Genomic DNA, 25,603 nt, shown 5'->3' on the forward strand with positions numbered 1-25,603 from the left:
ATGCAATGAAAGAGTTGACCTACTGATCAGTGTTTCTGTTCCCTCCTCTACTCGACCGCGGGAAAGTTCATCGTGGCGCATTGGAGGGGCATGGTCTACTCAGAATTTATCATTGTGAAAGCAGACATGTAACAATTTTGAGTTCCGCTGTCAGAAGGCCAATGGGCCTACAGTTCTTCCGAATGTCAATAATGTCACGACACTGAAGCGCTTCAATCCAGGGACGACCGTTACGCATCCCAGAGGCTAGGTCTACAACGCCTCACACAGTCAACATATGAGAGAGCATTACTCCTCTTGATTGTTGTCTGAATGTGATGAGGTTGAACCGTCCGATTGACGGTCAAGGTCGCGAGACCTTTCCTGCTCCGAAAGCTGATCACTCGAGGGGATAGAGTTCTTCTTAGGACGGCCTTTAGGTTTGGTTGGCGATTCAAGTCCTCCGCCTTGTAAGACCTGCAACATCACAATTAAATTAATCCATGAGTAGCCGCATAATCAAACTAACCTCGTTTCGTTCCGAATTCATATAAGCAAGATCGAGCTTCATAAAATTAGCCCTAGCCTAAGCTAGCCTACTCTTTATCATGGTATTTACGACTTACTATTTTCTTCCATTTCATTCTTCTGTTCTGGTACCACGTTTTGACTTGCAGTTGACTTAGGCCCAACGACTCAGCAAGGTCTATCCTGTGAGAAAAATACATTTCGTTAAATCTGCAAATCCTTAGGCATGACAAGCTTATGCTCCATAGGCTACAGGGTCTATATTAGGCTACTTATTCTACCTGTAAAAAGGAAAGAATACATCAACTGCAACACTCAATCTGATATGCCCCACCGATGATTACACTCCTAAAGCCTACCTGTCTGGTGTGGAAAGATACTTCTGCTTCTCAAATCTCTTCTCCAAGCCCATTAGCTGCAACTCAGTGAAGACTGTTCTACTCCGTCTGCCCTTTTTGGTCTTGCTTCCACTGTCGGTGCCGTGCTCAAGTTTACTGCGGAGGTGCAGATCTAGCGGGAGGTGATGAGAGACCGAGCCGACTTGCAGACCCGGAGCACCGGATAAAAGTGGAGATCCTAAAGGCCCCCCGAGTGAGCATGATAGTGGGGACATGGGGAACTTCAGGATGCTCGTCTGGTCGGCCTTCAAAACTGCAGGCAAAGAATATTGCATGGAGTATAATTAATTCTGCGGACTAATGTTTTAATTCTACAAATACTCTAGCCCTAAAATGACGATCGTCGGTAAAACAATGTAATTATGATAAATGATGACAACAATACTACTAGCCTACTACTATTACTACTACTATTTCTACTACTACTACTACTACTACTACTACTAGGTCTACTACTACTACTACTGCTACTACTACTACTACTACCACCACCACCACCACCACCACCACCACCACTACTACTACTACTAAACCTACTACAAATAATAATAATAACAATAATAATCATTTCAACAATAATAATAATAATAATAATTGTAATTATTAGGTAATTTAGGTAAATATTGTTTATAGGCCTACTATTGTTATTATACTAGAATAGCCTTGGTAGTAGCTAATAATAGCTATGCTTATAGGCCCAGATATATATTGAAAATAATATAATATATTTTATGTTAAGCTATTTATGTCCTAGACGACATAAAATAAGGACATGTAAGCCCAGACTCCTATCACTAAATCAGACTTTTGAAGTGATGAGCAGAATGCAACGTCCTTAATCAAATGGCGATGGCCAATGCGCATAAAGAAAAGTCCTACATCCTTTACACAGCATGCTGATAACAGCTGAGGCAATTCCCCAGTCATTTCTGTAATGCTAGATGTGTACAGTACGTTTGGATCTCCAGCATCAAAATGTAATCCTTTGCAAAATGGTCCAACGTAGGCTAGCGGTTGTGTCTTTGATGAATATGCCACACTGGAAAAAGCAGCAGGCCTAACCGACGTTGAACAGGCCTATCAGGACAAGTAGGCTAGAAGGTATGACTTCTATTCATTTGTTATTGATTGTGTGAGAAGCTCTCTAGGTTTACACATTTCATTGTAGGTTGCAGGCTACCCGTGCCTTGTAGGCCTGTTATGTCAAATAAACCTACTTGAACTTGAACTTGAGAGTATTTGACGTGCGTAGAGTTCCTGCCAACGTACAGTCGACAAAGGAAGATAATAATTCACAAATCAAATATTTTGTTCACATTAAGATGCACACCTATATACTTGCAATTTAATTTCCATTTAATCTTAATCGAATTAATATTAGTGTTTTACAAAAACAGTTCACTCCACCCGGGTCTATGATGCCTAAATGCTATAATATTTGAATAATAGGCCTATCAGTTTATCTCCAATATTTGGAGCCATATGCTGTTTTATTTCAAAAGTAGGCCTATAAAAGCTTGTCAAGCAGTGAACGCGAATTTCAAAAGAAAACTACACCCTAGTCAGACACGTTTTGATACGATAGGCTATACCTTTCTAAAGCCTACTCTAACAACTCCAATGCAAAGGACTGGTAGGCTATACCCAATTTCCCAAGTAAGATATTTTAGAGTAGCCTACAGTAATTATAGGCCTAGTGATAGCCCAAGGGATAGCCCGAGTAGATCTAATATAATGAATATAAATTACAAATGGTCTAATTCATTAGGTTTATCATTGTGACCTGGCTTACCGAAATGGTTTTGGAACGGACGAGCCGATAGAAGCGCGTGTACTCCAAATTTGAGTAGCTCCCCAGCCGGGGCAGACACCTTGTGATCCGGATGATCAGTCAGAATCTCCTCAATCATAAAACTTCTGTAGCGATGTGATCTGTGGTCGGGATGCGCCTCCGGAGGGTAGTAATGTGCCCCCATGTCCAAGGGATGCTGCATTCTTTTTTTCAATGAGTGCAAAACAGGTTAAACGAATCTTATTCCTGGGCTGTATCAGAGAAGCCTATGCATTCACATTTGCCGGTATTTTTCTTCTCTATAATTTTCAAGTTGAAAATGTCACTCTTATGTCAGGGTTTAAATTAAACATCCTTGAGCAGACACTGAAAGCCAAAATGAAATCCTATTGAGTCTTGACTATCCGATACGTCCTCTTCTTCTCGAGGCTTTCCAGATTTGAGGAAATATGGATCATAAAGGTACGAAACCACGTCCAAAGTTTTTGTTTGCCTCCAAAATGACGAAGAAATAGGCTCAGTACTCTTTTCGTCCGTAATGCGTCCCCTTAGTTATGAATTGAGGAATGAGATCAAGTCTTTTATGAGTCTCGTCGGTATGCTATGCCCCTCCTCTTTTCGAGGCTACGTTTAGCCTACTGATCAGCACTCTCCTAGACCCAAAGTGAGATGCAAAGCTTACCTATTTCTGCATGAATTTGCATGTCCAAAGGAGCTCTACTTGCCTTTAAGACATGTTTAATGTGTTTGAACATGGTGTACGCTAGTGTGGTGAGTAGGATAGGCTACTCTAATTGATAAGGTGCCGTTTTAGCATACCTAGGCTTACAGTTTTCTATCGGTAGTGATTGTGTAGCTATATTTATAGAGGCCTACCACCGTAGCCGAGGTCTGGGTCTAGGCCTAGACTTGACTAGCCTGTTTGTTCAATGGAGCTCACCAATCTCAGTTCAAAACCGAACAAAACGCAAGTTCCACACGGTGCATAGGCTAAAATATAAATAAATGTGTCTGATGTCGATCCCAAGAATTTGAGTAAGCTTATTAAAGGAGTAGTAAAGGGAAAATGCATGTATAGCCCTGTTTTAAGGTTAGTTATGATCATATACAATGGTTCAGATCAAAACATTGACAAAGCTGGCATTTTCGAGAAAGTTGATAATTGCTCTACCACCGTTTAGGTCATACAATGGATGTGGATGGGCATCTTGAAAAATCATTCAAAAACATGTTAAACTCTCGATTTCAAAGACAAGAAGCTCACCGAGGGTGTAATTGGTGTTCGTTGGTGTTCTGACATCAAATTCGCCGCAAAGTATGAATCCTGTAGGGTTTTATTGATTTATTTTTATGAAATCCATTGACTTGTATTGAAGTGACCGTTGTAGATGTGTAGATCAATCCGCAGAGGGGATTCAGGAAGCGGAACTACTTACAGTAGCTATTGTTATTGTTTATGTTGCTAGGCTACCTAGTTTGCGGAAGTTTACACACTTATGTGCTGCGACTAAATAGTTCTATGCTAAATATTTTAAAAAGCCTTTCCAGATGAACTAGAATCTTACTTTATGGCGAATTATATGTCAGAAGGCCAACTAACACCTAGGTGAGTTTCTTGTCTTTGAAATCGAGAGTTTAACATGTTTTGAATGATTTTTCAAGATGCCCATCCACATCCATTGTATGACCAAAACAGTGGTAGAGCAATTATCAACTTTCTCGAAAATGCTAGCTTTGTCAACATTTTGATCTGAACCATTGTATATGATCATAAGTAACCTTAAAACAGGGCTAAACATGCATTTTCCCTTTACTACTCCTTTAACCAATCTGTCGTCACTAATGAACAGAAACAATTCTCATGAGTCACCCATTCTAAAGCCTATAGTAACATATTGACTTGAATAATAATATTTAGGAATGCTGTAAGCTTAGGAACCCTACTGTAATCCCTGGTTTTCTTCCTTTTCCTGGGAATGCTTGAATAAGTCTTGAAGTCCTGGACCAAAAATCCTATCCAAACAATGCCACAGTCACCACAATTAGACCCTAGGTGGCGCTATAATAAGCAATTTAGTAGGCCTACACAATTTCCACACTGTTAGACAAACATTTATGAAACCTGGTACACTTAGGCTGTCTTTCTTCATGGGAAACACATTTGCCTAAAGAACCAAGAATGTCCTCCATGGTGGATTTTGCTGCAGTTTGAAAATCTGGCAAAACATACAAAAAGGTATTCTCATAAACAGTAAGTTCAATCATTCTGAAATTTCATATGTATATTTAGGGGGCATGTCTCCCGATTGTTAACAGCCAAGAAAGGATGGCGAAGAAACTGGCATTTTTGTAAATAAATAAATACATTTTACCACACATTTGGAGTGCTTATAAAAAAGGAAATTACATTTGAAATGTAATCATTTTGGCACAAAGCTAATTGATAATGCTAATATAGCTTTACCCTGTGTGGTTGTTGTTTGTGATTTTAACATCCATGTTGACAACCCTCAGGACAAAGGGGCTAAAGAACTGTGTTGTGTCCTTGATAACTATGGACTGACTCAGCATGTGACGGAGCCCAAACACAACAAGGGGCACACTCTGGACTTGATCGTCACTCTCTCTGATCGCTCTCTGATCATTCCTGTGTTTTCGTTGAGAGTACTATCTCCATGCACACAAATGTTCAAACAGAGGTCATCAACGGTACATCACTGAAAACACCAGTGAAATATTTACTCAAGCTTTCTCGTCCACACCCGTCCTCTCTTAGTTCTCAGTCAGTGAGCTTGTAAATAATTTCAATTCTCAAACTACAAATAGTATTGATGCCATTGTGCCCACTAAGGTGAAGGTGGTCTCAGGTAAGAAACTATCTCCATGGAGAAACGCCACGCTGGTCAGAATAGAAAAAAAGAGAGTGTGGAAAAGCTGAACCCAGGTGGGGAAAAACATATCTCCATGTTCATTATGATCTTTAAAGAGATACTTCACATTTATAATTTGGAGCCGAGAAATGCACGGCAGTCCTTTCTTTTCTGACATCATCACCAAAAACAATAATAATGCACATGCTTTGTTTGCCACTGTCAATAGGCTAACAAACCCTGCTGTATCAGTAGCCTCTGAACTTATATCCACCGGGGCCTGCAATGAGTTTGCCTCATTCTCCACTGACAAAATGTAAAAAATTAGACAACAGTCAGTGCCTCCAATGTGCAATACCATGACACCATTTTATCTGATCAACCATAAAACCCTGGAGGACATTATACAATATCTGAAATCCTCCTGTTGCCTTGACATTCTGCCTACAGGCTTTTTCAAAAATGTATCTAACTGCATGGCCTCTGATTTACTACAAATTGTACAAATTGTTCCCACAAACCCTGAAAAAAAGAAAAATCTAGACACCTCTCAAATGAACAATATTATAGGCCTATAACAAACCTCCCATTTTTAAGTAAAATCATTGAAAAAGCAGTTTTTCAACAGCTGAACAACTTCCTGGTTTGAATCCTACTTGGAGGACAGGGACTTCTTTGTGTCTATAGACAATTTCAAATCTGAGCGGACAAAAATGACCTGTGGAGTTCCCCAAGGCTCCATTCTGGGGCCTCTTCTATTCAACATGTACATGCTCCCACTAGCTTGAATTATGGAAAACAATTAAATATGTTACCATAGCTACGCAGACGACACACAACTTTATATCACCATATCACCAGGGGTTATAATCCCATACAAGCACTGAGTAAGTGCATTGAACAAATCAACGATTAAATGTAAACGCTCAGCTTCAATCAGTAATGCTAAAAGACACAAACGAAGCCAGAAATCTTGGTGTAGTCATGGACTCAGACCTGAATTTCAACAGTCACATTAAAACAATTACAAAGTCAGCCTGAATAATATATAAAGGACTAAAGGATTCATGTCTCAACAAAAAACGTGTCCATGCGTTAATCTTCAGTAGACTCGACTACTGTAATGGTGTGTTTACAGGTCTCTCTAAAAAATCGATCAGACAGCTGCAGCTGATTTAGAACGCTGCTGCTCAAGTCCTCACTAAGACTAAGAAAGTGGATGACTCCTTAAGTTCATCACTCATTCAGTTCATCTGACCAGTGGCATTTTTCCTATAAACCAGAGTAAGCCTGGCATACCCATAAAAAATTCCAATAAAAATGATTTTTGTGCCTTCGTTTCAGACTGTTTTTGACGTCACTGTGTCTCGTACCCTGTCATAGGCTACAGGTAATATTGCTTTATTGTCCTCTGTGTTTTGCTTTGTGCTCTGTCACTCCCTACAAGCCTCATGAATATAAACAGTCCACGTTGACAGTGGTCTATAGCTCGTAGTCCACTAACATTGCAGCCAGCTAAAAGACCTCTAGTTTACGGAAGTTCATCCAAATGAAAAATCGACCAATTGAATTAGCCCACACACACTAATCTCAGAAAAATGTTGTCATCAGTCAAGATGTGAACTAATCTGTGATTTGTCCAAATTCTTAAAAGTGGGTGTAGGGTAAGCCAGCTACTGAGTGGCTTACATTACAATTCCCATATACATTTTTAACATTGAGATAGCTTTTCCAATCAAAACTTCTCATGTTTGTCCTGCCATTCACCTAGCTGTCAATCACGATCACGTTACCCACATTAGGCTAGCTATCTAGCTACTGGTAGTGATCAACATGTAAAATAGAGATCTGTTTTGATTTGCTGGGATGATGGACTAATGATACAGAGACAAGGCATTAGATCATGTTTATTTGAGTGCAACCAAGTTTATTTGAGTGCACATAGCCTACTCAAAAACATCACTGTGTAGCGTAGCCTACATTACTCGGGACTTGGAGGAACTAACTTTAACGGGCTGCTGCATGCACCATTTGCATTAACAATTTAACTTGCAAAATTGAATGGGAAGCCAAGGGCGTCTACTTATCCTAAATGAAGTGGATTAAACGGGTAGACTTACGAGATAAGGTAGGCTTTAATTATTTTTTTTAATAAAAAAGGTCCAGCCTGGCTTATGTGCGTGGCTGGCTTGTTTCTGTTCAGGACTGGTAGGACGGAAGCTAGTCATGCCACTGAAATAACTGTGAATTGAAATGACATGAAATGACGTCTGATAAATTAAGATAGGTCTTGTCGCCTGGACACATCAGTTCCAATGCTTCCAATGCTAATCCTGCACAATAAGAGCGAGATAGCCAGTTAGCTGATGAGCTCACAACAACTAGCAGCAGCTTCCATAACATTAATGGTAGCGGTCAGTGGCTAAAGCAGTTACACTGATGATTCCTGTAACGTTAGCTATTTTGCTGCAATTTGATGTCCAGAAACATCTTCTTTTTCTGGACAAAGGTAAGGGATAAACCCAGATAACACAAGGCTAGCGGACCTACAGCGGGTCCCCGATGGACGAGTTGGTGGACCTCCGGCGGAATATAACACAAGGCTAGCAGACCTACAGCGGGTCCCCGATGGATGCTCCATCACCATTCCACCGGTAGTTAATTGTCTATATCCTAGGCCCACTGGCCGTGGGGTCCATGTCGTGATGGCGAGACTCTGCCCCCTCGTGTCAGAGCGGTTTGGGTGTAGTGCAGTTACTTCCGGGCAATCTCCATACACCCACTGGTGAAAACTGTGTGTTTCTAGCCCACTCAGGAGCTGTGTTGTGGAGTTCATGGCCTGGATAGTGGCGTGGTGGTGACACTGCCCGCTTGGGTCAGAGCTGATTGAGCGCAGTACAGTGACCTCTGGGCAATCTCCTTGCACCCACTGGCGAAGACCGTGGGTCTCTAGCCCACTCAGGGGCTGAGTTGTGGGATCCTTGGCGTGGATAGTGGCATGATGGCGAGACACCGCCCCCTCGGGTCAGAGCTGGTCGTGGACAGTGTACCTCTCTCCGGGCCACCCACCTGCCCCCACCAGTGAAGACACTGTGTCTCTAGCCTAATCGAGGGCTGAGTTGTGGGGTCCGTGGCGTGATGGCGAGACTCCACCCCCTCGCGTCATATTGGGTCGGGGGCAGTGGAGCCCTCTCCGGGCTACCCACCTGCCCCCACCGGTGAAGACCGTGTTTCTGTAGCCCTCTCAGGGGCTGATTTGTGGGGTCTGTGGCATGGACAGTGGCATGGTGGCAAGACTCTGCCCCCTCACGTCATATTGGGTCGGGGGCTGTGGACCCCTCTCTGGGCTACCCACCTGCCCCCACCGGTGAAGACAAGTGTGTCTCTAGCCCAACTCAGGGGCTGAGTTGTGGGATCCGTGGCGTGGATAGTGGCATGATGGCGAGACTCCACCCCCTCGGGTCAGAGCTGGTCGTGGACAGTGTACCTCTCTCCGGGCCACCCACTTGCCCCCACCAGTGAAGACTCTGTGTCTCTAGCCCACTCAGGGGTTGCTGCCCTCCTGTGGCCGAAAACGGTAAATGCTCTTGTGGTAGCAATATAGAACTGCAGGTTCTGGAACCACTGTCTATCTAATGCTGTGTTCACACCGGGCGTGGCGAGAAAATTTGCACCGCCCAGTTCGCCCAATCTCGCCGCGGGATCAATGGGTCGCCGCGTGAATCCGCCACAGAAAGTAAAAAAAATAGAACTTTTGCGAATGTCACCGCGTGGCGAATCCTGGCCGCCGCGCCGCCGAGTTCTGCGATTTGCGTCGCCCGTGCCGCCCGCCGCCCAGTTCGCGTGAATTGTATTGACTTTCTATGTAAACTCGCCGCGCCACAGGAAAAATTCGCGCCCGGTGTGAACACAGCATAAGCCTGTTGCTGCCCTCCTGTGGCATAAAACGGTAAATGCTCTTGTGGCAGCAACATAGAACTGCAGGTTCTGGGACCACTGCCTCTTGTGGTAGCAACATAGAACTGCAGGTCAACAACGGGACGGAGGCACATAGGGAGCAAGCCAGGGAGGGAACCAGGGAGTGACAACTGCTGGACATTTGCTATCCTAGGTGCGCTGGCTTACAGCCATGCACAAAAACAGTTGTTACAGCTTTCCGTTTTGCTTTGCCGGTGACTGGCAAGCTAACGTTACCGATTAATGTCATGAAATGATGGAAATGGAGGATCCGCCTGCGTTATCGTAATACAAGCTATCTCTAACATTACTAAGTGGTTATGGTTGTATTTACACAAGTAAAACAGTCATATAAACAAGAAGCTCTTAGAGGCTTCAGGATTCTCTTGCACTGTAGCCTACATGACTGCCAGTTCACGATGTCCAGTGCTCTAGATTTAATCAGCACTCAAGAGCGTGAACTTGAGAAAGCCACAGCAGCCGATTGGAAATGCATGTGCACCACTTTGGTATCATAAAATGAGCACACATGCTATTGTTTATTGTCTGGTAGACTACTAATACAGTAGCGGTGGCCAGATTCCTGGAGTGGCGGTTTAATAGTAGTACCCTGAACACTGTTAGTGAAGTAGGGCAGTAGGCTATTGAGTGCTGTGCCCTAATTATTTATTATGTATTTTATCATCATTAGGCTACTTAATCATTAGTTACTCTTTTGTGTAGGCTACCTTATTGTAAAGTCATACATCATATAGTTACCATGTAGTCCTTCATTGCCTGATCATTACTTAAACATTAGTTACTCTTTTGTGTATCGTATTATAAGTCATACATCATATAGAATAGTTACCATGTAGTCCTTTATTACCTCATCATTATTTAATCATTAGTTAATCATTAGGGTCCAAAGTTAATCAGTAACTACTCATTAACTAATCACTCGATAACTACTATAGTAGACCCCAGTCTGTTCTCTAGTAACCCATCATTATCTACTGTCATGGATTGATAGTTAATCAGTAACTACTCATTAACTTATCATTGATTCATCAGTAACTAATTTAGTAGTCCCCACTCTATTCTCTAGTTCCACAGTAACTACTCATTAATTAATCATTGGTTCCTTAGTAACTACTATAGTAGTCCAAAGTCTGTTCTCTAGTGACCCATCATTATCTACTGCCATGGATTGATTGTTAATCAGTAACTAGCCTAGGCTACTCATCAACTAATCATTGGTTCCTCAGTAACTAGGCTACTTTAGTAGTCCCCCCTCTATTCTCTAGTTCCACAGTAACTACTCATTAATTAATCATTGGTTCCTCAGTAACTACTATAGTAGTCTCCAGTCTGTTCTCTAGTAGCCCATCATTAGGCTATCTACTATACAGTGATGGATTGAGAGTTAATCAGTAACTATGTCATTAATTAATCATTGGTTCCTCAGTAACTAGCCTACTATAGTAGCCTGTAGTATGTTCTCTAGTAGCCCATCAGGCTGCGTGCACACTATGGGTATTTTTAAAATGCGCTGCCGATTTCGGCAGCTTATTTTCCATTCAAAGGTATGGGATAGGGTCAAAATGCGGTATAGGCAATGTATCGAACTTGGGTAGAGTCACGAATGTTGTTATGGAAACGAAATACACTTTGCGAGAACCGCATCTCTTTTTCAACACAAAATCCGCTCTGGGTAACTTTATCCGCTACATAAAATATCCGCAGTGTGCACATAGCCTCAGTATCTACTATACAGTCATTGAAAATTAATCAGTAACTACTCATTAACTAATCATTGGTTCCTCAGTAACTAGGCTAGGCTACTCATTAACTAATCTCAGAGTTAATCAGTCTATTTAACTATTCATAGGTTCCTACACAGTAACTATTACTTTTTTGTGTAAACCTTATTGTAAAGTAATCATCAGTTACTCTCTGTCCTTGTCCATCTGGACCTGAGCACAGCTTTCGACACTGTAGATCATGATATTGGACTTGAGACTTGAGAACTGGGTCAGCCTCTCCGGTCCAGTCCTTGACTGGTTCAGGAGCTACCTAATTGGCCAAAAGTTTTTTGTTGCCCTTGGTGATCACAGTTCAAAAACACTTCAATGACATGTGGGGTCCCATAAGGATCCATTCTAGGGCCCCTTGTATTCAGTCTATATACAGTATGCTACCCTTAAGTGATGTCATTATGAGGCACAATATTAGCTATAGCTACGCAGATGACACCCAGCTCTATATTTCTGTGACACCCGATGACTACAGCTCAGTTGACCACTTGGTAGAGTGCATTGCTGATATAACTGCTGGATGTCACAGAATTTCCTTCAGTTAAACCAGGATAAAACTGATGTGCTGATCATTGGTGAAAAAGTTGAAAGGGAGAGACTATGTGGCACTTAAAAACACTGACACTGAACACTAAATGCCAAGTCAGAAACCTAGGTGTCATGTTTGATTTAGATCTTAATTATAGGGCCCGTATTAAGAATGTGACTTGGACATATTTTTATCACTTGAGAAACATTGCTAAGGTGAAACCTTTTCTCTCTCAGACCGATACTGAAAGACTAATGCATGCTATTATCAATAGCAGGTTGGATTACTGTAATGCTCTCCTATCTGGCACACATCACACCTGTCTTACAATCACTACACTGGTTACCTGTCAGTTTTAGAATAGATTTGAAGATTATTTTATTAGTTTGCAAAGCACTTCATAGTCATACACCTGAATACATGTCAGACATGCTTTTATGATAGTAGGACCAAGTAGGTCCCTGAAGTCCTCTGGCACTGAACTTTTAACTATTCCTGGAGCCAGGACCAAGAGACATAGGGAGGCAGCCTTCAGTTTTTTACGCCCCCAGCCTTTGGAATACCCTGCCAGAAAACCTAAGAATGGCTGAAACTGTGGGAACTTTTAAGCGAGATCTTAATCTAAGACATACCTTTTTCAATCTAGCTTTTATCATGTAGTTTTACTAAATTTTAATATTCTTTTATTCAAATTTGTATATTTGTTACTGTTTCTTATTTTCTATTTCTCTTTTACCACATACGTTCCGTCCTGTTCTATTTTCTTAATTTACTTTTATTAATACCAACTAATAAACTACATGTTTTTATTTATTCTGTAAAGCACTGTGTGCTAGATTTGCTTGTATGAACATGTGCTATATAAATAAAATTGACTTTGTGTACCTTATTGTAAAGTGCTATTGTAAAGTGGACCCACCAGATGCCACTGCATCAGACTCCTTCAGTTCATCACTCTTTCGGTTTATCACTCCCTCAGTTCATCTGACTCGTTCAGTTCATCACTCATTCAGTTCATTTGACTCCCCCCCCTGTCTGTCAGTCTGACCCCTGTCTGATCGCAGGACCCCGTCTCATTGCCGCTTGCGGCTATATTTAAACATGAGTCTACTCCAGCCTAACCTTGCTGACTTTAAACTGTTCTACTCATTGCAGCCACTAGGATGCACTATATGACCAGATTGAGTCATCTGCAATATTGGAATGTGGCTAATGCAGGGAGAGGTGGTAATGAAGCTGATAAGTGACACTTGATAGCTACTCATGGGGAATCCCTTTTCAATTTAGGAGCGTTTAAAAGTAGCTCATGCAATACAACTAAGCTAGGCCTACAGTACTTCCATATGCATCCATATACAGAAACATCAAAATAGCCTGCTAATCATGAACACTGTGCAGAACTGGCTACACCTAATGGTACAATGTTGGGTGTTTCCATTGTCTATAATACTTCCATGGTTGACACTGAATAGTATTGATGGCGAAGAAGAATCATGTATGTGAGAAGAATACACATTTCTATCTCGCGCTAAAGGATGCTGATCAAACTGGGCGTGGTCACACGCGTCTGGATGAGCCAATGAAAATGATGTATTTCATTTGATAACATGTCAGGTTGCTGGCTTGTAGCTTTTAGCTAGCTAGAAGATTCAATGACATAGCATATAAACGGCAGTGCTAATGTTTGGGATAGTATGGCGCTGTTGAAGATACCATGTCGTTAGATAAACTGTTACTGTCCAAAACATCCCAACGAAGGCAGTACAATCAGAAGAAGAGAAGAATAAAGCTACGGTAGGTGGATACTAGCTAAGCAAGATAGCTAGCTAGACGTAGCTGACGTTACTGTGCAGAAGAGGCATCAATCCTTAACACCGGGCTACCTATCTAGCCATCTCTCTCTATTATACATAATAGACGAAAAACATCAGATTGCAACTAGTAGCTAGACAAGTTAGTGATATCTTAGATAGCTGGCTTGCAATGAAAAGTTTCAAGACGGAGGTAGGCTGGCGAGATGGAGCTAAGTTTGCAGCAAGCTACCCTGAACTGACCGCCCTACAACATGAGCCATGCACGTTTTGTTCATTGTGTATCGACACAATGGTCAGCTGTGCTGCAAGGGCACCCTATCACAAGGAATAATGGCAGTGTTGTTAGCAGGCCATTCCGTCCTCTAACCTAATGGGAGAGAGGAGAGAGAAGTTAGGCTAACTCCTGATGAGGCAAGGAGTAACTAGCTAACGTTAGTAGCTAGAAGCAAAATGCTGCTCTCTGGCAAATGACATGAGGGGATGACGCTTCACACACTTATGTAGGACTCAAGTGGCATTCAGACTAGCCCTGCTAATGTCATTCCGATTATACCAGACACCATAGTCCCAGTGAAAACAGCTTTTTGAATGCGTGGCTCTCACTAGGCCTACCATCAAAAGCCCAGACTTTGTGGCCCTGGAATGCATTTCGCTACGAAGATGATCATGTTGAACACCACTGTTAGCCTTGGCCTAAATCTTAAACCCTACCATCGGGAAACTGGCTCTGATTCTGCTTATTTGAATTGAATAATACATGCGGAGATAAATTCCAGTTCTTCTCATATTTCAAGGTGTAACCGAGTAAATTCGTGAGTCCTCGTAAACTCTCGTGGAGAGAGGTAGTCCTCCAAGGTCGTGATAGCGAGTAGCTGGTGAAACTCACTCTACTACTTGAAGGATGTGCTAACGACCTTGCCGATAGGGATATCTCTATTGGTAAAGTTGTGAGCACATCCGACTTGCGAGCGCAAAGGAGTGAAATGAGGCTCAAAGCCAGATAATAGGACATAAGGTAATAGTAAAGGAGTAGCTATTTAGCATTAAGCACCGTTAGGCTATAATGTTATTTACGTTCAACAGTCAATATCAAATGTTGACAGACTGCACTCTCTTTAATGTCACAGCGAAGTACACAATGGATCTCTATGGGCATATTGCCTATTATGCCACATAGAGATCCATTGTGTACCTACTGTAGCTGTGACACGAACAATGAGCACTAAAATCTCAAGTGCACAATTTGTCTGAGCTTTTATTTGAGCTATTCTATATGATTGTAAATAACCTTATAGCAGACAGTCATATAATGCTAAATACCAAACTACTCATTTAATATCAAGAACATTGTCAGATTTCCACCTGGAAAGACTGACAGCAGCAGAAACAGATTGAATGGTCCAAGGTGTGGTGTTGGTGGATGGCTCAACCAAGTCTCACTCTGTTTCTAAGGTATCAGTTTGTCTGGAGAAGTGTAGGTTACAATGTAAACAAAGTCTGAAAACTCCGCTCTATACCCACAGTGTTCAGTGTGACTTTACAGCATGAATAAACCATAAGCTATCAAATGAATGAATCCTAAGTAAACCTCAGCAAGTTCTTGATACATACCAGTGTGATAGAGTTTGTACAGGTGCATCTCAGAAAATTAAAATATTGTGGAAAGTTAAATTGTTTTCTGTAATTTAATTCAAAAAGTGTAACTTTCATATTTTATAGATTAATTACACATGTAGTGAAATATTTCAAGGCTGATTGCCTCGCTGATATTCCACGCTCCACATTGATGCAGTAATTTGTGCAAAAGGAGCCCCCACCAAGTATTGAGTCCAAATGAACATACTGAAAAATCATAAAGATTAAAACAAAAAGGCTTGAAATATTTCACTTTGTGTAATGGATCTAGAATACATGAAAATGTCACTGTGAATTAAATTACAGAAAATAATGGACTTTTTCACAATATTCATATTTTCTGAGATGCACCTGTAGACTGGTTCTCTAGGCTAAGATGTAGCGTAGACCAAAGGCTATGCTGGTTTATTAAAACACTATCAGAATATTTAGGCGTACTCTACGCCACTCATAGCTGAATTGTTGCCTATTATGACTAGGCTAGGCGTAATAGGCCAGCCTGTTTATACTTCTCAAGGAACTATCTCAGGTTCAAGCACAGGTGCAGGGTTTCACTTGTGTAACAACGGCCGGTCATTACAGACGTGTGATTCAGCAGGGCTGTTGGTGTAATATGAGAGGTTAACAGTTGGCTATTGATATGTTATACTGACACTAATGTTAAACTGACACTCTGAGAGCTCTGTGTTGTACGGTCCCCAAATTATACATAAATCAAGATGTAAGTCAAGAAGCGTAAGACAAAGTTAGCACAAAAGAGGGTGGATAGTGTTGTGGCATTAATAATTGATTGGCCTAACATCTTATTCTGAGAAACAAGGATCGAACCTTGCATTCCCAACTAAATCTGTTTGTGAAAAATAGCTTACTAAAGGCTAAATGTGTGTTCAAATTTTAACTGGATAAAATATGCTCTGCTATACCCCACTAGAAGTGAACTTAATGCCAGTGCGTGGTTTGTAACAGAGCACCTCAACTTCAGATGTGCACCTAGCTCCCACTGCACTTACCATGCCCCACCCTCCCCCTGTCCCAGAGGTGCAGTGGCCAGCTTGTGACACATGAGCCTGTTACGTGGTGGCTCACTTTGCACATTTCTCTCTCCCCCGGGCCATCCTGCCAGGCAACAGCCTCTCTGATCCTCGCAACTCATTTGTGTGCATCGTGTGTGGCGACTGTTTGTTTAATCATCATCAGCGCTTAGCTCCTGCCTCCTGCCACAGCTTTTTTTCTTTGTCCCCTTCTTTTGAAACAATGTTTATTCACACCTTTCAGAGCCTGCCATGGCAGCTGGAGTCAGCCTGTTGAGTGACCTGCCCTACCCCTACAGTGGAGGCTGCAGTGGAGAGCTCAACATCGACATGGAACCAGGTAGGACAGCATTACCACAAGAGCACAGGTGGTTTTACTGGTTGTAGGCTAGTGGTAGTAGTACTGCTTTTTGACCTGAAATTGGAAGGCTTGTCCATCTGATGTATAGCCTTTCAGTTAAGCTTTACTGTAAGGCAGCCTATTCTTTTGGGAAACCTCACTTTAATTTGGACACATTACTGTAGTTGTGCCCCCTGGAAAGGCTGGTACATGTACACAGTAAATACTCATAATTCATCAATAGAATCTAATGGAATAATAGAGATGTTAAGCATAGTTCTGAGAAGATGACGGGTGTTAGCATTTTTTTGTTTTCCTCTTGTTACAGTAGTTTTAACACAATGGTAGCCTCTTGGTTAAAAGTAACATATACAGAGCAATTGAAGAGAATATAGATACAATAGCCTATTCATCCCAATGTGTGATTTAGGTAACAACACACTTCTTGACTGCACCATTATTAATTTTATTGAATAACTAAAGAATAAATAACAAAATAACTCTTATACTCAGTTACCACTTGATTAGTTACACCTGCTCATTGATGCAAATAGACTGCTTGTCCAAACAGCCAATCATGTGGCTGCAACTAATGCATACTGATAAAGCATGTAGACCTGGTGAAGAGGTTTAGTTGTTGTTCAACAAAACATTAGAATTGGCAGAGTGCCTGATCTAAGTGACTTTGATCGTGGTATGATTGTTGGTGAGCTGGTCAGCTGACCTCCTGGGATTTTCATGCACTACAGAGTTTACAGAGAATGTTGTGAATGTGCGATGAACAAAAGACATCCAGTGAGCGGCAGTTTTGTGGTTGAAAACACCTTCAGGTTAATGTGAGAGGTCAGAGGAGTCTGTTCAAGCTATCAGAAAGACCACAAATGCTCATATAACAACTGTCTACAACAGTGGTGGGCTGAATTTACCTCTGTTCTCCTACGTGGTACTAGATGGGTGTACCTAATGAAGTGGCTATTGAGTGTAGTAGGCTATATCTCAGTAATCTTGAGATTTGTAAAGACACTTATCTGAACACATCTCATAGTGTACTTTGGAGTTACTTAAACCACTTTGACTTGTTGATTAGTTGGAATACCAAGAAAAAAGGCTTATGCCTAATTAAATATATGCCCATATTGTTGATGCCCAGTGTTAGGTATGTTATGCAACCAGTACCCTTCAGAAAAAAGGATCGCTGTGTATAATGAGCCTGTCATCTCTGGGTGTGTGCATGACGAGGGCCCACACAGCCACCCACAGATGACTTAAGAGTTGGTTGTCATGGAGACATTTCAGTGGCAACTGATGAACCGATGGATTGTATTGGCCTCTCGTACCTCTTTTGTGCCAATAGGCAATTGTAGTGCGATGATTCACCGTCAGTCGAGACTGTCTGAGCTAGTAGACACAGGACTGTGGTGGCAGTCACAGCAGCAGTCACAGTCAGAGACAGGACTGGAGCTTGGAGGGATGCAGCACCCTGGCAGACTCTCCTTAACTGCGGACATTATGAGCAGCATCAGGAAGTACCGGAGACACTCAGACGTCCTGTGGAAGGTCCCGCAGCGCAGACGGAGCTCGGCATTAGAGAGCCTGTCCTCCTCCTCGCAGAGGGTGATGGTGGCAGTCAGCATCGCCGGGGTTCCTGTCGACATGAAGAGCTGGACACGTAATGACGCCGTGGCAGACTCAATAGCACCTGAATAATAATAAGGATGAAAACTAATTTCCCATGGGCCTTTCCACCCGTGCAACCTCACAGCCAGGAGAGAAGGTGGCAGGTCCAATTTAAAGGTCAGGAAAGCTGGTTTTGCTTGAATGTCATTACACATGTGCTCTGTTTTTGTTCTTGTTCGCAGTCAGCACGAGGGTCCCTACGGCCAAGTACACCAAGGTAGGGGAGACGCTGAGGCATGTCATCCCAGGTCACATGCAGTGCTCCATGGCATGCGGGGGGAAAGCCTGTAAATATGAGAACCCTTCTCGCTGGAGCGAAGAGGAGCAAGCCATTAAGGGACTGTACTCGTCCTGGTAAGATGAACTCTTCACGCGTGTCCTGTATTATGCCCTAGGTATTGAAGTATTGTATGAATGCCATGTATTTAAATGTTGCTGGTATACTCTGCGTAGGCTTTCGCATTGCCGTTCTGCTACGCTCACATGGCAGTTCCCCGGGCTATGGCTCACTGTACTCTGAATTCCTGATCAATAAGTAAACAGAAAAAGTCAATGACTGTGCCGGACTGTGCTCATTCTTATCAGAATCATTTTTCTCAAATTAAAATTGAACACCTTTTACTTTATTGTATAAATGTGTTCTATTTAAACGACCAATGTCATTAAATATTCAGATATGCTGCTACCATGTGGTGATCATGATCTTTAACCAGCATGCAATTCCTCTCACTTCTAGGATTACCGACAAATTGCTCGCCATGGCAAGGCCTTCCACTGAAATAATAGAAAAATACAATATCATTGAACAGTTCCAAAGGTATAGTAACTCCCAAGATGTTCAACTTTTGGCTTGCTTTGCAAATCATGCAGATCCCTACTGGTTCATTCAAACCTTTTCTAAATCCACCCTACGGTTCGCTTGCATTGTTGAAATGGGACCATAGCACTTAAGATGCTACTTTGATAACTATACTGTAAAGACCCTGATTTGATACATTCAATCTTTTGAGATTGGGGGTTTTAGGCTATGGATACAGTAAAGCCTAGTTTATACCTTATAAGACAAGCTGTGGCTCATGGCTCATAGACAATAAATTAGGCTCATAGACTCACACAACACAGTTTAAATTAATTTACGTGCATTATGTTATGTGCCTTGAGCCATAACTTGGGTTATACTAGTATAAATTAGGTTAATGTTCTGTATCTCAGGGGTTGACAGAGCATGTCTTTTTCCCAACCCTGGAAAGGTTTGCTCAATGTTTGCTGCTTCCTGGAGTGTTCTGTTTGCTGCTCCCCGGAGTGTTCTGTATTTAGCTGGTGACTGTCATGCTGACATTGACATTTGGCTCGCCTCAGGTGTGACTTGAGGACGGTGATTAATCTGCAACGCCCAGGGGAACACGCCAGCTGTGGCAATCCCCTGGAGCAAGAGAGTGGCTTCACCTACAGACCAGAGATCTTCATGGAGGCTGGCAGTGAGTCTCTCTCTCTATTTCTCTCTCTCTTTGGCCTGGATGACACTACTGTGTTTTTCGGCGTTTTCGCCGAAAAAGACCTTCATTTGCGTGTAGCAATTACACTACCCCGACCAAAACAAACCTCAAACCCAGAAGCCTTAGTATATGGCTGGAGTGACGTTTTGGCAATCGGAATCCAGAGCTTCGTTCTAGTGTAATGGGCAGATCTGGAGGTTGTTGGGGAAAAAAACTATAGAAATAGGCCTACACTGCAACGCTGTGTTCACTTCAAATTATAACAATCAAACGTGATTTCAGAGTTTGAGCTATATAGTATCTTAGTGAATACTATAGTTAATATCAATTGGGAAATAAGAATAACAGGAGTCACGCAAAACAGCTAAGCGGATAATAATGTAGGATTAACTTGAACTGTATTCAATGTTTACAGGTTCCCCCCCCAAAAGTAGAAACTTCAAATCATAACACAAACAAGAGTAGACACTTCAAATAATATTCTCTCATGCAAAGAAAAGTAACTGGCAAAAAGTTAAAAAGCCTTTATTGAGATATGCTGCTTTTCGCGTGGGTTACAGGCTTCCCAGCTCAGTCTTTTGTGTTCCCGACCAAATGGCACCTTCATCACACCTGTCTGAACTTCTGAGCACTCCTGCCCTTTTCTTTTTTAATAATATTATCTATTCAATAATATAATTCAGTCCAAATGTTCCAATATATAGTCCTCATTCTCAGTTCGTTTTAAGTCCCATCGATTCCCTCATATTATAGCTCCCATATTACTGTATGACGAGATTTGAACATGATGAGATGTAAGAATGTCAGCAATTCTGCCGCAGAAGTTTGTGCTTGTGAATAAATATTAGGGTGTGTGAATGTTTTTACGAATATGCCAACTGTCTATGTCCCACATGTTGTCACTGTGTAACATCACCATCAAGAGATGAATAGGCCTACTACTGTATTTTAAACTCTTTCCGCTCTCCTCACCGTGCAGATATGGGCAAACATGATTTAGGATGGCTAATAGGCCTTCAAACGGAGATGTCTGTTTTTGTAAAAGAACCCCTCAAATATGTTGAACAGTTTAATCGGGAATAATCTGAAATCGAAGATCTGTAATCATTGAACAGTAGCCTAGGAATTGATTTATTTCAGTCGGGTGTGTTATTTCATTCGTTCGCTATTTAGCAGGATTACAGAATGTCAATGTCATTTTATTTATATAGCATCATTCAATGTAGCACATGGTGCTTTACATAAAAGAAGGATAAAACATAAACCATATAAACACAATGAGAACAACTTTAAAAGAAACAATAAAAGTAAAATAATTTTAAAATTAAAAGATAGTGTTAAATAGAATAAAAACTAGCACAGAAGTCCAGCAAAAAAAACAACACTCAGGTTCAGATCATGGTGGCCATGCCTCCCAATCACGCCCCTCCAAGTGTCTCGATCATTGCCCACGTGCGCTTGAAGTCCCCCAGTAGGACAATGGAGTCCCCCGCAGGAGCCCCATATAGGACTCCATTTAGGGTCTGCAAGAAGGCTGCAAGAAGAATACACCTCGAACTGGTGCATATGAGGTTTCACCTGATAAAATTAGGTCCTTGTCACATTCTTTATATGGGCCTCAAAGCTAAGATCAGAGTACAGCACGATACCTACGTTTCTTGCCTGGCATTTCGTATTCGGTGACAGTGTTTTTAATTGCACCGATAGTCTCGCTCTTTCACCTTTTTCCACTAATGATCAATATTTCAGTTCAGTTCAGTTTTTTCCTGGTTTAACTGGAGGATGTTCTGTGACATCCACACATTTATATCAGCAATACATTCTGTCAAATGGTCAATTGAGCTGTAGTCGAGGGGTGTCACAAATGTAGAGCTAGGTGTCATCAGCATAGCTATGGCAACTAATGTTGTTCCTTCTCATGACATCACGTAGGGGTAACATGTATTGACCAAAAAGTAAGGACCCTAGAACTGATCCTTGTGCTATCCCACATGTCATCTCAGTGTTTTTTGAGCTGTGGTCACCAGATCTTGGCTTTTTCTCTCTACAATAATAGGTTATCTTTTTGTTTCAGTCTATTTTTACAACTTTGGATGGAAGGACTATGGGGTGGCATCTCTAACTACAATCCTGGACATGGTAAAGGTGATGTCATTTGCCATCCAGGAAGGTAAAATGGCTGTTCACTGCCATGCTGGGCTTGGGAGGACAGGTTTGTAAAATCCACTCAGTTTTAAATGTTAATTCTTTATATATTTGACCTAATATTATTTATATATTTGACCTAATATTCAAGTTTTGACTTTATTTTGATTTTGTTTTGTTGACGTTTGTAGGTGTCCTGTTGGCCTGTTACTTGGTGTTCACGTCCAGGATGAGTGCTGATCAGGCCATCCTGTTTGTGCGAGCTAAGAGGCCAAATTCCATCCAGACACGTGGTCAGCTGCTGTGCGTCAGGGAATTTGCCCAGTTCCTGGTTCCCCTTAGAAGTGTGTTCTCTTGTGCTGAGCCCAAAGCCAATGCCGTTACCCTGTCCCAGTACCTTACTCGCCAGCACCACCTGCTGCATGGCTACGAGGCGCGGCAGATGAAAAACGTGCCAAAGATTGTGCAGCTGGTCTGCAAACTCCTCCTGGACATTGCCGCCAACCGCCAGGTGGTGGAGGAAGAGGTGTTGGAGATCCCAGACCTAACGGCCGAGGTGGAGAAGACGGTGTCCCAGCAGGCCATCCAGCAGCTGGGGAAGGAGATGCGAGTGAAGGGCATCCCGGTACCTTCACCCCCCATATCTGGTCAACTGCCCCTCACCCCACCACACCCTGAACCACTCCACGATCAGCCTCTAGCGAGTGACCAGGAGCTTGACCCACTATGGAGGAGGCAGAATGTAGAGAGGCCCCTGAAACCGCTCCAGTCCAGCAAAAGAAGCCTTAGTTACAGTGACTCTGCCCTGTACAAACAAGGTCCCAGAGGGGACCAGTCAGAAAGTCCTCTGACTATCCAGAAGCCTTCAGCCAACCCCATGAACAAACACTATCTATCTCATAACAACCTGGCAGCCTATTACTCCTCTATATCTCCTGCAGAACCCTGTCAGGTCACTCCTACCCTCCATCTAGCCAGTGGCTCCATCACTGATGAGCAGAATATTGAACCGCCCAAAAACACGGCATCCACCCTTTTTCAGCGGCGAACACTGCTACACAAAAAACAGTGTAATCTGTCACTGAGTTTCTCAGAGGAAGGCCAATATGCCAACTGCAATGCCATACCGCCATCTTTGAGAGCAGAGGATAGTGTGATCAGAGCTGGTGACGGAGAAGACATGTGCAGGCCAGCGGAGGTGCCCCTCATCACGCTCCAAGAAGAGCTTTCCCTGGAGACTAGACGTCTACTGGTAGCCAAAGCTCTAGCAATGGACCTGAATGATGAAGACCTTGGTTGTAAGGTCTTAATGTGGCAGGTAAGGTACAGCAATTGAGCTACTTAGATAGATAAACAGACAGGTAGATAGACGGACGGACGGACTATGCATATTAATATGGATTTTTAATTTTGCTGTGAGCTTAGTAGATTTACAGTGCTCTATAAAGGTCTTATTGTCCTACAGACAGAACTTAACTCCAAGGAGGGGGCATGGGAGAGGATGTACATGGAAAGAGATCCACTGGTGCTGTCTAGCCTCATGTGGTCTTGGCTTGAGCAGCTCAAGGAGCCTGTTATCACCAGCGAAGATGTCCAGGCCCTCAGCGAGAAACACTACAACCCCCAGCATGCACTTAACTCGCTCGACAAGGTAGACTACAGTAAATTCACCTTAAACTCAAGTCTGTTCATGACAGTCAGTAAGACAACTGTCAATAAGACAATATTAATCACATTTTCTCCCCAGGGCCACAGACTGACCCTGCTGTGTATCCTCGACTGTGCCGCCCATCTACTGGAGGTACCAGAGGAGGTGGAAGACAGTTTTCTTAACCGTACAATTAAAGCGTTTACTAAGGTGGGTCCAAGAAAAGTAAACTCGAAATCCAGCCAGTAAGGGAGTTGTCATTGTGGAAGTCACCACAGTTCATTGATTGATTTTTTTGCTCTCCTTCCATACAGATTCACACTGCCTCAATGAACGACCAGGCTTTATATAAGACACTGAAAGCAATCCTGATGCCAGTCCTGCACAAACTGAGGGAGAAAGCCAAGGAGGAGATGGACTCTTCAAGCCACTGCACTAAAGCCTCTTGAACTTCCCTGACCGAAGCACTCAGTCCGGGTGTTCTAAAGAGCCTTATTCTTACTGGACCATGGGCATTATCATTTTGTATTTAACAGATTCCTCCGATGTTACTGTGCTCTGCGGATGTTTTTGTTGGTAGTTATGTTTTAAGACGTGATGTGATTTGTGCATCAACCTTTTGGGGGTGGGTTGGAGCTATTTATTTGTTTTTGTTTAATGAAGAACTGCCATAACGTATGTTTGCTGTATGTGCCACAATACTCAGTTTGAATATTTCATTGTCATGAAGTGTCCTGGACTAACATGTTGTGGAATTGAATGTTATACTTATAATATCACTGTTACCTTTGGTCATAAATGACTGGAAAGAGAAGCCTCATTAAATGAATATAATGTTATTTCAGCTTGTATTTTAAATCTGCTTTTTTCAGCTCTGCTGAACTGGAGAAAGAAAGTAAAAATACAGTATAAATCAAAATATGTTTTCACTGTGTAAGAACTGTCTTATTTATTGAACTCTTCTCACCTCAATATAATGATGACAAAAATGCAAAGTTGGCTTTGTATTAAATGGTTTGTAATTAGAGATTTTTGCTAGATTCAAATGAAAATGCTATTGTAATGCAAATTATCCATCAGCATAGATTTTGCTTATAATGCAATACTGTCCGTGACCTCACAATACACCAAAAAAGAAATCTGATTCAAAAGATGGAAGATGTACTGTATGAGTATAACATCAGCCTGCCTCCACTATTGCATTTTGCTAAATGCTCTCCGCCTCAACTTTAATGGCCTGATATCTGAATAATAGCTGCTGTCTGTAATGTAATGTGTTGATTATCAGCGTTGAATGTCCTGTTTCAAGAAAGCACTAGTTGAACACTGTAGCCTCAAGACTAATTAGTGACCCTACTCTGACCTCATTTTGTCTCTGGAAAACAGGCATGTAGGTCTGGTGATACTGCTACTGTGAATGTGCAGAAGTAACTTGTTGAAGCTTAAGTAATGAAGTAGGCTACATGAGACATACTGTGGACATTTTCAAGAACCACTATTTTTTCATTGCTATATTCCTAATGGCTACATTCCTAATTGACAAAATAAATGTGCTTAACATGTACTGTGTGTGGTTTCATGTAATTTTCAACAGTAAGCAACATAAGGCCAATAAAAAATAGGCCTACCTTTGTTCATAAAGTATTCTCATGCCATGGCACCTTTCTCTCCAAATGGTTGCCTAGAAACTATGAGAATTATAATGTAGAATTGCTGGTATAAAATGTTTTGCACAACGGCTCAATCATGTTCTGGAAGGCTAGCATCTAAGTGGCCTACAGTGTGGAGTGTGCTCACTCAGATGCATCTGGGCTACTGTAAAGAATGGAAGAGTCTCTTAGGAACTTAGGACTTATTCACACCACCGGTCCTAGGCCGCGGTAAAGTTGGTTTCACATTCAACATTCACATTCGGCATTTTAGGGACCGAGGTAAAGGTAGTACAATCTTGATCAGGAAATTAATCAA

At 42.1% G+C, this 25,603-nt stretch overlaps 2 protein-coding genes across 2 annotated transcripts; one reads left to right on the forward strand and one right to left on the reverse strand.

Annotated features, from left to right (window-relative positions):
* Positions 1 to 288: 288 nt before the first annotated feature.
* On the reverse strand, positions 289 to 2,899 carry barx1 (BARX homeobox 1; the record flags this gene model as incomplete). Its single annotated transcript, XM_084440789.1, has 4 exons — positions 289 to 456; positions 606 to 690; positions 867 to 1,158; positions 2,698 to 2,899. 4 exons carry the CDS (start codon positions 2,897 to 2,899, stop codon positions 289 to 291), a joined length of 747 nt encoding a protein of 248 aa, XP_084296915.1.
* Positions 2,900 to 13,544: 10,645 nt separating this feature from the next.
* ptpdc1a (protein tyrosine phosphatase domain containing 1a) lies at positions 13,545 to 24,084 on the forward strand (the record flags this gene model as incomplete). The annotated part of the gene is made up of 10 exons (XM_084441010.1): positions 13,545 to 13,643; positions 16,574 to 16,669; positions 18,529 to 18,700; positions 19,083 to 19,163; positions 19,706 to 19,824; positions 21,917 to 22,054; positions 22,179 to 23,305; positions 23,453 to 23,638; positions 23,735 to 23,845; positions 23,950 to 24,084. Exons 2-10 carry the CDS (start codon positions 16,582 to 16,584, stop codon positions 24,082 to 24,084), a joined length of 2,157 nt encoding a protein of 718 aa, XP_084297136.1. The 5' UTR covers positions 13,545 to 13,643; positions 16,574 to 16,581.
* Between the last annotated feature and the right edge of the window lie 1,519 nt (positions 24,085 to 25,603).

The sequence above is a fragment of the Borostomias antarcticus genome, assembly GCF_949987555.1.
Source record: "Borostomias antarcticus genome assembly, chromosome: 7".
Lineage (NCBI taxonomy): Eukaryota > Metazoa > Chordata > Actinopteri > Stomiiformes > Stomiidae > Borostomias > Borostomias antarcticus.